The sequence below is a fragment of the Lissotriton helveticus genome, chromosome 10 (genome assembly GCF_964261635.1).
Source record: "Lissotriton helveticus chromosome 10, aLisHel1.1, whole genome shotgun sequence".
Lineage (NCBI taxonomy): Eukaryota > Metazoa > Chordata > Amphibia > Caudata > Salamandridae > Lissotriton > Lissotriton helveticus.
The window spans coordinates 1,175,362,518-1,175,377,564 of record NC_136071.1 but is presented as its reverse complement, the minus strand read 5'-3'; the positions used below and the strand labels follow the sequence as shown (position 1 = coordinate 1,175,377,564).

General features: G+C 46.7%; 1 protein-coding gene across 1 annotated transcript in view; it reads right to left on the bottom strand.

Moving 5' to 3' along the window:
• The window catches only part of TBC1D5 (TBC1 domain family member 5), a 1,704,599-nt gene that overhangs the window by 237,823 nt on the left and 1,451,729 nt on the right, over nt 1-15,047 (bottom strand). The window contains exon 20 of the mRNA XM_078664018.1: nt 6,808-7,061. Within this exon, the coding sequence (XP_078520144.1) occupies nt 6,808-7,061 (254 nt within the window). The remainder of the gene's footprint in view (nt 1-6,807; nt 7,062-15,047) is intronic.

The window sequence follows — 15,047 nt, the reverse complement described above, 5'->3', positions numbered from 1 at the left end:
AGGAGTACACCTATGCAACATACAGCTGGCGCCGACTGAGCTAAGGGCGAGGCAGCCGATGATAATATTCTATTTCTAAATGCCTCAGTTCTTTTTGACAGTCTGGCTGGAGGTGTATGGCAAGAAATTGGATTAATAGTGCTAGTAGATGCCTGGACTACCAGGCTTTCAGGAGTATGGTGTTGCGTCAGGGAGGCAGGGGTAACCTAGAGTGGGTCTGTGGCATCGTGCCACCTGTTTGTTCACAGGTGGGCAGGATTTAGCCTAATGCGGGTGTCACATCAGTACTTCATTGAACGGCAGCGAAGGTTCGGATTAGGTATGTCTAGATTGTAAAACCTCAGTGAGTATGTTGGTTTTCACCTAAACACAAGTTATTGCAAGTCCAGAATTTGAGCTGCTTATCTTCTATGGTAAGGCCAGGGAGAGCACCCAGGCCCCCGTGTAAGGGGAAGGGTCTAATTCACTGGCCGCTTGCAAATCCAAATAAAAATTGTCACCATCATATTGTCATATTGAAATACATCCTAATCACTACTAAAGGATTGTTGACTTTGATCAGAGTCCAATCCAAAAAGTTGTTTGAGTGCTGCTCCTAGGCAAAGGTAATGTCTTATAGTCAGAATGTCCTAGGGCCAGGCACATCCGAACGGTACCATGGAGCAGCTTCGGTTGAGGTTGAGACGTGTTCGACTCGGAGTCGGACAGGACAATGGGATAGGTGTGTTCCTGCATCATCAACTGCATTGACATGGCATAGATCGTGATGCCGGGCGTGGAGTCGACTCCAAAGTTGGCGGTGAACTCAAAGCATGTTTAGGAGGCAAAGAATGTGCAAAGGGTGGACCCACCTGAGGTAATACGACTGCAGTCCTTCACAGATCCCTGGAGCCAGCAGGGTGCAAAGAATCAAAGCACAGCCTCCTTAAATGCCTCAATTTCTTGTGGTGTTGCCATCAGCCCCAAAATACATCTGAAACTTTTAGCGGTCTGGAAAATAATGATTGACTACTGCTAGATACTAGTACCTCTAGTTCACCTGATATAGAGGTAGACCTTACTCCCGACTCTTGTAAAAGAGAAAACACAGGTGTAACCGGGGAGAAACTATCATGTGTAGTCCCAGCCATATGTGAGGCTCAGGAACCCGCGGAGGGTGTTCTGACAGCAGATGAGGTCATGGGGGGGGGGGGGGGGGGAATTGATCAAATGGCCCCCTTCTTACAAACTGGCCCCACCATTGTGACTCCTGCTGTCCTGCCTATTCCCCTAACAGATTCATTGGTGTTTAAAATTTCATCTTGGAATATAGCCGGAATTAGATCAAAAATTACAAATCCAATTTGGTGGGATTTTATCCAAACACAAGACTTGCTCTGTTTCCAGGAAACGTGGAGTCTTGAATTTGTACATCTGAACGGTTATAGGACCTTTCATACTCCGGCCCTTGCTGTTTTGCATGGAAGACCAAAGGGTGGTTTGAGTGTCTATTTGTCCAACAAGTTAGATCTTGTAAGAGTTATTGAGCCTGTTATAGACACTTATTTCCAAATTTTGGTACTTGTTCTGGTTTGTGATACTCCAATTGCTATTGTCAATTTATATAATAATATTCCCTCTGGTGATGTATCCATTGTTCTAAGGAAACTGAGTAAAGCTTTGACTATACAGGAAAATATCTTTAAGCACAAATTGATGATAATTATGCTAGGGGATTTCAATTGTAATTTGTGTGAATTAACACAGGATAATAGGTGTGGCCTAGCACAGGACGATGGTGAAGGCCGGTTACATTTTAATCATTCCTCTTTAGGGGAACAGTTTAATAGTCTGCTAGCTAAAGTTGTTTTGGGGTTTGCAAACGAAATGTGTACCTCACCCTCTGTATCATCTTCAACATTCAATGGTAGGGGTTGCTCTACAACTATAGACTATGTTACCGTTTCTAATAAATATGGTACTAGAATCCACTCTTTTAGTGTTTCTGATATAGTATTGAGCGACCACTTCCCGCTCTGTGTGACCGTCCTGCTACCTACAGCATCCACTCTGATTAATGAGAAAGAAAGTGACAGTTTGGACATGAATTTAGCTATTGGTAGCGTTAATGGATATACGCTAAAATGGGCCATGGTAAATGAGGCAGAGATAATCAAAACCGTGGTTGATAAATGCTTTTCAGAAATAATGTTGAGTCTAAGGGCAGATTCACCACCTGAAATTCGTCTTGTATCCTTCCTCTCAATCTCAAATTAAATTAAGGCTTCCCTTACGAGGCAATTTAAGAACCAAAAAAAGGGGGAGGTTGGTTTGACTCTAAGTTCACTAGGGCCTATGCGCTCCCAAAGAAGGTGCTGCACAAAAAACCTAGATGTGCTGAGGAGGTTAGTAGATGTAGGAAGGATTACAAAATGGCAATTAAAGAAAGGAAGAATACTCTGAGGACTGAAGCTTGGGAGGCTCTTCATTCTGCTTCTACAAGGAATGATAGTGCGAGCTTTTGGAAACTTGTGATAACTCCCTTTCTTAGGGAAGAGGCCGGCTCGAAAATAGAAATAGCAATCCCTGAATAGGATTGGGTTAGACACTTCGAGAGTATATGAGGGTGAGGAACAAGTAGGATCTGTGATCCCTGCTTTTGACTACCCCCCCCAGTAGAAATCTGCATTTCACTCTCGAGGAGGTTGAAAAAGCTCTGTGTAAAAGCCAGAGCGGGAAGGCACCTGGCCCAGACGGGGTCCCCATAGATATATTTAAGACCACTTCTTCCCTGTGGGCGCCCCTTCTGGTCCAGGTGCTTAACGCCAGCTGTGTTGCTGATTTCTTGCCCACTTGGGTGGAATCTGTAATAGTTCCTTTCTACAAGAAGGGGAATAGACACGACCCGGGCTGTTACAGGCCTATTTCCCTTCTAGATTCCTTTATTAAAATAGCAGGCAGAGTAATTTTGGACCGGCTTTTGGAGTGGGCAGAGGAAAACTCTGTTCTGTCTGATCATCAGTCTGGCTTCCGCTCTGGCCTGGGGACAGTGGAGCAGGGATTGAATCTCTTAATGCTGGTCGGGAAATACATGAGGGCAAAACAGGGCAACTTGTTTTTGGCCTTCGTTGATCTCTCGGCCGCTTTCGATTGTGTGATCCATTCTAAGCTGTGGCTATTACTAGAACAACCTGGGGTTGAAGCTAATATTATTTATTATCTTAAACGCTTTTATAGCGACACTTCAGCCCGCGTTCGCTTTGGTCTAAAGGGAGAACGCACTGACAAAATTCCAATTAGGAGTGGGGTCAGGCAGGGCTGTGTCCTGGCCCCTTTCCTTTTTAACTTGTATATAAATGGATTGGAAGAAGTTCTGTGCAAAGATAGCTTGGATCCCAAATATGTAGGTGGCCGCCCAATACCAGCACTTCTGCACGCTGACGATGCTGTACTTATGCCGCGTACTCAAGTGGGCTCACAGCGTGTGGTTGATAGCTTTTCCCGTTTTATGAATGAGCTGGGCCTAAAAGTTAACACATCAAAAACATTCACTATGTATTGTGGTAGGCAATGTAAACCTAAGAGGCCCATATTTATAGCAGGACAGAAGCTCGAATCGGCCAAGCAGTTTTCCTATCTTGGGATACTCTTTGCTCAGAATGAGACGTGGACGCAAGCTGTGTCTGCAAAAATACTTGAGCTGCTACGATCGACTGCTGCTCTTAAAATCTTTTCAAATAAATTAGGGACTAGACCACCTGTAGAATTAATAAAAATTTACCAAGCTTAGTGTGTGGCTGGCGCTACCTATGGTAGTGGGGTTTGGGGTTTTGCAAACCCCGCACCCATCCAGATGGCTGAAAATGTATTTTTAAAATATATCTTGGCGCTTCCCAAAAGCTCTCCTGATTATAATTGCATGCAGAATTGGGTCTTTCTTACATATCTGACCTAATTAAGCTAGAGCCTGTGCTATTATGGCACAGGCTCTGGACGCAAGAAGCAACACATCTAAATAGAGATGTTCTGACAGACATCTTAAAATTAGAGGGAGCCACAAGGATACCATGGGTGAACTATGTTCGTAACTTTTTAAAGGATATTGGGAGAGAAGACTATTTTTTGAACCCTACCAATGTTTCAGCTATCTCACGGAAAGATTTGAAGAGGGAGGGTCTAGCTTTTCTGGACTCTCATAGAATTTCAACGGAGGTCCTAAAACCTTCTGTTCTTCAGCATCAAATGGTTTTAATGACTTTTAACATTCAGCCCTATCTAATCTATGTAACGAATAAATATGAGCGTTTTTTACTTTCACGCTTCAGATTTGGTATTTTCCACAGATGAGTTAGTTTTCCTATGATTAATGATTGGATGCACGATCTACCTCCCTGCCCCTGTGACAATATTTCACCTCAGAGTACTATCCATGTTTTCCTCTTTTGTAAATTTTGCGATGCAATAAGAAAGAATGTTTTATTACCATTTTTAAGAGAATTAGGACATCGTCAGTGTCGTGTGGCGATGCTTAATATTCAATGTCTTGACAACCACTTATGTGTAGCAACAACAACACTGTATTTAAAAAATGTGATGCGCACCAGGAAAAGCATGAATATTTAAACGCACTCTAAATTTTAAAATTCTCTTTCTGAGTTTGAATCCTTTGAAATTGATGAATTCCTGTATTGTAAATATGTATTTTTAATATTGTAATGAATGTGTTTTTATTTGTACTTTTATGATTGCTTCTAACAATCGAAATAAAGATATTTTGATTTGATTTGACATCCGGATCAGCTGTGGAATCGGACCCACAGTGGCAATCAGGAGCGAGACAGAGGCGCACTCCGACATCCTTGCGACTCCTCAGAAGGAGAGTGGCGAGGCGGGGATGAGGCTCATTTGGATTTCTTATGTTTCTTTTTGGACTTCTACTTAAAGATTTGGCCCTCGATGAAGACCTGTTGTGGTAGCAGCCCCCGAGCGGGAACGGGTACGTGTCCACAACTATGAAAAAAAATCGGCCTTAAGTCACTTCTTCCAGTGTTCGGCGACGTACAGCTTGGATTCGTGCCCATGGATTGCTCTTCAGGTGCATAATGGCACACTCCAACTTGGAGTTGTCTTCCAACCCCTAAGACACATGGGGATGTGTCCCAGACATATGTTTGCATCAGTCGCTACAAGGCTTAAACCCTATTGTTTTGAGAGCGGGCATATTCCTTTGTAAACTGAAACAAAACTTTTTAAAGAATAAAACTCATCAACGGATGAGAAAACGTTAGGAGCTAGTTCGGGATCAGCGTATGAGGGTGCAGTAAGATATGAACTGACGTCACTGGTCTTGGGTGGCATGTATACGCAGCTCCAGGTATTACTTTTGGGACAGAGCGAAGTCGATGTGGAGCCACACAATGCCACCTTCTGGTGTGCAGGGGCTATGCTAAAAAATCTTGCAGAAACGCATCTGGAAAATGGAGATATTCTAAAGGTGAGGAATCTGCGGTTAGACATATCCATAAGAAATCTAAATATGGATAAAAAGTGAATCACGTTGTAATTAATAGTAATCACTTCTACAAACATTACCTTCACAAATGACCAAGATACAGAAACCCAACTGAAAGTAAGCACAACACAATGGAAATAATGAATCCCAACAGTGAATCATATATCCTTCTGTGGCAGTGAGCAATAGGAATATGAAAATATACATTATGTTGGTCTAACAAGACTAACCTATCTTCACTTGCTGGAGTCAACTAGTTTGCTGCAGTTTAACAATGCAAATTGACACATTTCAGATACAAAACTGGCCTTGGAGCGCCCTCCCCCCTTCTTCTCTGGGATCAGGAAGTAACAAAAAGTAACAACACCACCTTCTCTCTGAACATGTAGCCAATTCTAGGACAGCTGCCAACAACTCCCCCACTTCCTTCATCATTTTTGTGTGGGGAGAGATAGGGGGTTGTTGTGGGGCTGGAGAGGATGTGGGATTCCCTTTGAATGCCAGAGAATAACACTTGGCAATAACTTCCAGGAACAAACAGTTATCTATAATTCTCTATCACTGGCTCAGAAATCCAGCCATTCAAGCTTCAACTTGTGTCTCTTGATGCTACTTTACAAGGAAGTCAAAATGGTTTGAAGGACAATTCCCAGAGGAAGAGAATGCAGCAGTCTGTTGATGATCTCTCCCTGCATCCTTTCCTCTAAAAGCTGTAAAAGAAAAGGCTGCTGCTGTTACTGTTGAAGCATATGCTGCGTCAGTGATTCGTTAAACTGATTCAATGATAGCAATATAGACGATGAAACGTCAACAGAGGTGCACAACTCTAGCTATTGTCTCATTTATTGCTGCACGCCCTCTAATGAAAAGTTTGCATTCTCACCGAAGAATCTATAGCATCAAAAGAGATATCAAGCAATTAAGACTCAATATCTCCTGAAAAAAACAGCTGCTCTCATCCACGGCTGGACATGCAAAACTTGCGCAGACCCTATCCAACGGACCAGTGAATCAACCATATCCAATCCAGCTTGCATTGCATGCTTAGAAGTGTTCCTTCCATCCTTGCAAGGTCCCAGAATGACTTCCACTTCTGCTCTGGAAGTCTACCCACAGCCAGACCCGCTGTCAACCAAAGACCATGATTGTAGCTCAATAATAAAGAACCAGATGTATTTTTTTTTAATTTTTGCAGCAGAAATACCAGCTTTTAACTATGTGACAGAAGCTTGAACCTCTAAACTCTCTAGGACTGGATGTTAAGTGGGATGGAGTTTTGACCTTCTGCTAGGCTAAGGGTGGATGGGATGCCTTACCTTTACTGAGGTGCACCGGCATGCTCTCGGATTTGACCATACGAGGCTGCATTTGCTGTGGTGGTCTGTAGTGCTGTGCAGGAAGCTCTGTCGCCACCCTGGTGGGTATGACTGTCGCTGTAATGCCACTGTGAATGGGGGTCCCCGGTCCCATAACCCCTCCAGCGATGGCAGGGGACATCAGCTTCCTTCCGAAGCTGAGCAGGCTGCTGGAGACTTTGTTCATGTTTAGAGGTGGCACTTTGGTACTGGCACTAAAGGGAGGAAGAACAAGTAGTTACTACAACTGATGACAAGGGCACTTAACATATCACATTGTCATCTGTTATACTGCTTCTTCAGTGGACTATCCGTTGAAATCACAAAGTACTGAAACGACACACCCACAAAAAGCAAGACCAGATCAACGTTTATGAAATATATAAATTCAACCTTGAACAGCACTGAAGAGAGTAGCAAAGTCCATCCCTCAAAATATGGTGGATAAAAAGAGAAACTACCATGCCATACCCCAAAAAAGTTTTTAATAGAAACCAAACTCACTTGAGTATCAGCCATGGGATCTGAATGGACAATAATGTCTGTGACTGTGTGAACTGCCCTCAAAGTAACTGCTTAGCAGATGCCAGATATTGGGATTGTGTTGATGGGAGACAGATTTCCATCTGAATGTGCCGGTTACCGTAAAACTAACTGACCCAGCCCGACAACTGTTGGGTCTCAAAGCCTAGAAACCGAGTCCAGACCCTCCAACTCGTACGTGCCACCGCCTGTCACACAATATCAAGTCTCTTCGCTCGGTCACCCGGTGAGGGGCAGATATCACACGGTGCCTGGTGAGGGGCAGATATCACACGGTGCTTGGCGAGGGGCAGATATCACACGATGCCTGGTGAGGGGCAGATATCACACGGTGCCTGGTGAGGGGCAGATATCACACGGTGCACACACAATTAGCTTGAAAACCACTGCAGCCTTCTAGCTAACTATTTGGAGGCTCTGGACAGCGGAGGTCCATTATGGGGCTGTGAAACCTCGCCAGGACATCAGCGGCAGTCTCAGAAGCTTTTATCTTTTTTAGGTGCAGGAGGATGGAGGGTATGAATTGTAAGTTCTTCAAGCTGTGCTCAGCACAAAGCCCCACAAGGGAGTCAGCCACTCGAATAAAAGTCCCCTGTGGACTGACTCACCCTTTTTTTACCTCACTTACCCCTCACGACTACACTTCACCAGACCCCTTACACGCACTCAAACCATTGGCTGGAACAAAAGATCTCCAACAAAGAGCGCCTACGGCGCCCGTCAGACATTGCAGCGCCAGTCTGACGAGGAGCAGGAGACCAATGATGAAGCATGACACCTAGGTTCCTGGGTGTGTGAGGTCCCCTAGTTCCAACAAGGGAACACCTTGTTCCCTGCCTTCTGTTCTGTCTCCATATCCTTACACCTCCCTCCTTATCTGTCTCCGGGGAACTCAGTACTCCTTTGCCTATAAGTTGTCTGGACTTGTACTCTGGACCCCGTTAAACATTGTCCACCACTGGTTCCTCAATTTGCATTGCAGTTACTTTCCATGCCAGGAGCTTGGAGCCATGAGGTGCACTGACAGTGGTGTGCTTCTGAACAACTAGGCCTTGAAAGGGATCAACTGTGACCCTAGAAACCTGTCCGCATTGAGGGGAGGATGGGTGGGTCGGTAAGTAATCTGCGGCTAGTTTATGTCTCTGCTAGAGATATTTAGCTGCAGATTCCTCACCTGTGAATATATACCCAAGCAATACCATCCCCGGAGGAGGGACTGCGGACATGTTAGACCAGAAAATCCTGCAGGACAGAGTGGATTTGATTGTCAAGGCAGTAGTGCTTGGTAAATGTGTGCAGGGACACCCACTTTGCTCCCTATGAAATAGGCAGAACTGAAATCCCACGTTGCAAAGCAGTGGTAGCAGCCTTAGCTCTGGTGGAATGAGCTCTTAAGACTTCAGGCGGCTACTTCTTTGCCAGAGCATAGCACATTTTGATGCAGAGCATGACTCACTGAGAGAGGGTCTTCTGCACTGCCTGACCTTTTTTAGCTCTCACGTAACTCACAAAGAGTTGGCTGTCCACCCGAAACCCTTTTGTGTGGTCAAGGAAGAACAACAACGCCCTTTTTGGGTACAGACGGTGGACTCGCTCCTCCTCTTTAGGAGGGTGCGGAGGAGCACAGAAAGTGGGCAAGGTGACTGATTGCCCAACGTGGAATGGTGTTACCACTTTCAGTAAGAAAGAAGTCCTTGTGCGAAGTATCAACTTATCTGGGAAGATGGTCAGGCAAGGAGGCTTGGATGACAGAGCCTGCAATTTACTCACCCTCCTGGCAGGAGGTATCGCCACTAAAAAGCTGTTTTGATGGGAAGCAGCCGGAGGGGGCAGTAGTGCAGAGTTTTGAACGAAGCACACTTCAGGAAGGTGAGAACCAAATTAAAGTTCCACTGAGGCAAGATGAATGGGGCAGGTGGGAAAATATGTACAAGCCCCTTAAGAAATCTGTACAACAGGGGATTTAAATAAAGAGGGGTGGTCTGGCAGCCTCAAGAAGGCAGACACAGCCAAAAGGTACCCTTTAAGAGTGCCCAGAGCAGAGCCCTGGTGGGCAAGGTGCAAATTAAAGAGAAGAACTTGAGATAGGGAAGCAGAAAAATGGCCAATGGACCTTTCTGTACAATATTTCACAAATTTCTGCCACTGGCAGGCATAAACAAACAATCTTGGTTCAGTGTCGCCTGGTTGCCAAAATCACATCACAGACTTCAGAAAGAAGGTTGAATGCTGTCCACTGCCGCCGCTCAATCTCCACGCAAGAAAGCGCAGAGTTGACAAGTTTGGGTGAAGGACCATTTCCTGCTGCTGCAACAGAAGAGTCTCCTGAAGGGGCAGCTTGATCGGAGGATCGACGCTGATCTGTAGAATCTCAGTAAAACAGATTCTCTGTGCCTAGTCCGGAGCCACAAGGATGACTTGGGCCTGGTTGTTCCTCATCTTCCTGAGAACTTTGGGCAGGAGTGGTTTGAGCAGAAAGACGTACCGGAGGGCTGAGCTCCACTTAAGACACAAAGCATCTCAGATCAAGAGCCGCCTTGTAAACTCTACCTCACAAAACTGCTGAAATTGCTGTTCTCTGCGGAGGCAAACATATCTAACCAAGGCTCCCCCCACTGCTGAAAGAGACCTTGCACCACCTCTGGATGGAGAAGCCACTAATGATATGCTAGACATCACTGTATGGGATCACCCGCACTGGTGTTCAGGGAACCTGCCATGTGTTGAACCACCAGGGATATGCCCAGAGGCGCAGAGCCTCTTACAAAGAGTCCACGACCCCACTCCACCCTGTTGTTGCAGTACCACATGGCGGTGGTGTTGTCTGGGAACACTTGAACCAGCCTTCCTTTGATCAAGGATAAGAAATGCTTTTAATGCCAGTCGGATCGCACAGAGCTTCAGCGAATTGATGTGGAGTCCGGATTCCGCCAGACACCAGAGGCCTCTGAGCTCCACCTCTCCCAGATGGCCACCTCATCCCAGAAGTGATGCATCCGTCACTACCGTGAGACCTGGTTGGGGAAGGGAGAGTGGCCTGCCAGTGACTTAATCACGGCTTGTCAGCCACCACTGCAGGTCCAGTGCAGTTCCCTTCAAGATCTGGACCATGCCGGAGAGATTCCCTTGAGGCTGCGCCCTCTGGAACTTCAGGTCCCACTGCAGAGCTCGCATATGCCATCTAGCATGTGTCAGTAGCAGGATGCAGGAGTCCATGAGGCCCAGCAACCGGAGTGTCATTCTCACCGAAATCCAGGAAATAGGTTGAAACATCGGTATCATAGGCCGAATATCCTGGACCTCTGTTCAGGAGGATAAGCCTGAAGCTGCGCTGTAATCAGAACAGCTCTGATTAAAGGGAGTGTCTGAGAGGGAGTCAGGTGCAACTTCAGCATGTTGATAGTGAACTTCAGCTAATGCAGAAAGTTCACCATAGTCTGGAGGTGGGAGATGACTGCATGGGATAAGCCCGCCTTCAGCAGCCAGTCATCGAGAAGGGGGAAGACTGATACCTCTGATCTGCACAGATGAGCTGTGACCATTGCCATCACCTTGGTGAACATCTGGGAGGCCCCGGTATGGCCAAAAGGGAGCACAGTGAACTGAAAAGCTTGTGGCCTGCCGTAAATCACAGGTAGCGCCAATGGGCAGGGAGGACAGGTATGTGGAAATAGGAATCCGCAAGACGAGCGCAACCATCCAGTTTCCTGTGTCCAGGGCAGACAGGACCTGAGCTAATGTGAGCATCTTGAATTTTTCCTTTTCGAGGAAGTAGTTGAGGGCTCGGAGGTTTAAAATAGGACAAAGGCGCTTGTCTTTTTTCGGGATGAGAAAGTAGACAGAATAGCAACCACAGCCTACTTCTGTCTCCGGATTCCTCTCTATGGCTTCCTTTGCCAAGAGGGTCATGACTTCCTCCTGGAGCAAAATCAAATGATCCTCCATCAACTGGTCGTAGGATGGGGACATGGAGGGAGGGGTGGATTAGAAGGGGAGGGAGCAGCCCCTTCAAACTACCTGGAGGGCTCACCTGTCTGATGTGATGGTCTGCCAGTGGTAGAGGTGATGCCTGATCATGCCACTAACTGTATGCCCATGGACTGGGAGGGTTTGGAGGCTGAAGCTGCTGGAAGGGAAGGGAGGGTGGGTTATGGACTGACCCGACTTCTGACCACCTGTTGGAAAATGCCACTTTTTACATAGTTACCCCATACACACTTTTTGCCTGGTATCTGGTGCAATTTTGGCTGAGTGCGTACCGGGTTCCTGCTAACCACGTCACCACCACCAATGTTCTATGCCTAAACTGTACAATTACTCCGCAATTGGCACAACTTTAGCCAATTTTAGTAAATTTTACCTCTGGTACCTAGGGCACTGGGACAGAAGAGGGTCCATTAGGGCTGCAGCACGAATTGTGCCACCCTCGGGACCGCTCATCAAGATCATGCAAACTGCCATTGCAGCCTGAGTGTCTTGGTACAGAGAAAACTGAAGAGCCGACATGGCACACATACCGGTGTGTCATGCCTGCCAGTACTACATGTGGCATAGGTAAGACACCCCTATGGCAGGCCCTACAGCCCTAAGGCAGGATGCACTGTACCCATGTGAGGGCATATCTGCGAGAGTGGATATGCCTCGTAATATCTAGGTTCACCCTTAGATATTACCAGTGCACAGAAAAGCCATAATTTGTACATGGGCTGGACACTTGTCATTACGAGTTACCCGGCTAATGAAGGCTTTGCTCTACCCCCAGACGTTTGATACCAAACACCTCGTCTTAAGAAACCCATAATGGTGCCAGTGCTGGATTTGTTCATAAATGCACACAGAGGGCACAGTAGACATGCCCCCTGAAAACCTACCTACTACTAGTGTGTTGACTGACTGGTCTTGGCCAGCCTGCCACCACTAGACATGTTTCTGGCCTCCCAGGGTGACAGCCTTCGCTCTCAGAGGCCGAGAACAAAGCCTGCTCTGGATGGAGGTGTTCACACCTCATCCAAGCAGGAACTGCCTTCCAGGGCGGATAGCTTCCAAGGCCATGCTGCCTTTGAAATGCAACCCAGGCTTCTCCAGCTAGTGGAAGATGCCAACCCCCCTGTCCTGTCCCCACTACTTGGCAGGAGGACAGTTGGGAAGATTAGTTAGATTAGGAGGTGTGCCCACACCTAGACAGCACCACCCCTAAGGTAGGGCAGCTGATGTAGATCCCACTTTTTAGAATCCTCCATATTGTGTTGGAGAGAATTAGCCTATTAGGGTCAGGCTTATGCTCACTTTCTAAGGAATGTGGTGATTTAGAGGGTGTAGTCACCCTAAAAGTCGGTGCCTATTGACTACTATATGATACTCCACTTAACGCTCCATAATTGGGTATTTAGGTGGCACCCCTCAACCAAGAATTTCAGATTTAACCTAAAGATGAGGAGGAATAAGAAGAGCTGCTGAACTCGAGAACTGAGTGCCTGCCGCTGAGTGTTAGAGCGAACCCCTGCCTGCCACTTCAAGACTCGACAATCGAGGTGAACTGTCTCGTCCTGCTGCTGAATGGCCTCTAAGAACCCCTGAGAACTACCAGCCTTTGCAAACTGACCAAGAACTCCCTTGGAGTAGAGGAGCTACTGCCCTGCAAACTGCAGGCACTGAAACTTCATAGGCCGGTCCACCAACTAGCAGCTCCCTAGCCCGACTGGAGCAGCAACCACTCAGGAAGAGGTACTCATGTTCTGGAAGGTCAGATCTGTATCGCCACTTAGTATGGAGGCATCATGACTGAACAGAGCTGTGCAGAACCAATAACAAGGGGTACCGCTCGTCCTGCAACCTCGACAGACATCGAAGAGCCCAATCGGGAACTCCAACTGTAACAGGGCCCAGCAGTAGCAGAGGGACATCAAGACCCTCGAGACCGACTTCGAGAGAGGCCCAGCAGTACTGAATTTACCCCTGCCGGCTGTTGGCCCCTGACCGCGCGGAGCACCTTTACGCAGTGGGGCTCGCCAACCTACTTGCTCTGCACCCAGCCCGCCCGGCCTGGGTAATGACAAACCGGCTGCACTCCCTTGTCCCTAAGGCTCTTAAGAACCCAGTCCCTGTTTGGGAGCTCTTGCACTTGCCCACAAGTACCCCCAATGCAGACTGTTTTTAGAGGAGCCCCATTTCCTGTGCCAGTTACCAACTCACTGCTCCCAGCGGAATTCAGGACACACCTGACAAATTGTTGGTAGAACAATTGACCATGGCTTCCTGCTACCCAAAACCCGGAAGGTGAACCTCTATAACTGTCTGTGTTGTATGCTTTACCTACCTACTTTTTCCTCCCATAAGATTGCATGGTGTGTAATTGCGTACAACTTTGAACTATATGCATATCATTGAAAATTCAAAGGAAATACAGTACTTATCTTTAAGCGTAGTTCTTGATTTGGAAATGTATATAAAGACTTGCTGTTTTTCTAAATTGCTCTCGTATTTATTCTTTGAGTGTGTGTCTTATTTATTGCCTCTGTGAGTATAACAAATCTTTAGCACTACCCTCTGATAAGCCCAACTGCTCGCCCACACTACCACAAAAGAGAGAGTTCGTATGATCTACTTTAGCGTCTGTAAACCAACTGGGGACCCAATACACACTCTGCACAGTGTACTTCTTTTTAATACACTATAAAGTACCAGCTTCCTACACTGCCCAACCCACATGGTCGGATTGAACCCCGCCTGCGGCTGCGCAGGGTTTACAGAACTTGCATGCATCGGTGGATGGGGTATGGCTAGCTCAACTGAAAGCCCTTTCTGTAGCCAGGAAAGGGGCAAAAGGCAGCCCGAGAATGTGTGGCCACTGAGAGGCCCAAAGATTTGGCCATAGCCCATGAGTCCTTGAAGTGCTCAAGCACCATGTCTGCCTGGTCTATGAAGAGACGGATGCCATAAAGGGGCATGTCCATAAGCAAGGCTTGCTATAAAAAATGAGGAGGAGAATACGGGACAGAGGCTCATCATACTACAGATAAGTAACCAAAATATAGGTGGCTACTCAGTTTGCTACTAAACACCCCTCCACAAGGTGAAGAAATCACTTGTTTTCTTATATAACCATCACCCACCAGGGTTGCCCCTTTGTTGCATGCTTCATCAAGTCCATTCCATTCTGCTGCGGAATGAGGCGTGCTTCGACCTACGAATTACGTGGGAACACTTATAGATACATTAATATAACATAACACATGTATTTGTAAAGCGTACATTCACCAAGAAGTGTAACTCGGCTCTGAAGAACAAGTTAATTACCTTCGGTAATGATATATCTGTAAGGAACATAGGTTAGTTATAGATTCCTTACCTTAGAATTACCCCCAGGCGTCAGACTGGATAAGGAAAGTTTTTTCGTCAGAAGTACCTATGTGCGTCGGAAGGTGGCGTCGGTCGGCTCCACGTCAGTCGTTGGTGTCGTGGTTGCCGGGATGACATTGCGGCAGCTACTTAGATGCTGCCCTCTCGCGCGGACATCAGTTCTGTACCCAACTTTCCACGCCAGAAAACCAGAGCCATGCAAGACAATGACCACTGGTGCACAAAGCTAGGGCCCTGAAAGAACATCCTTAACCCTAAAAATCAGTTCGCAGAACCGGGAGGATGAGTGGGTCGGTAAG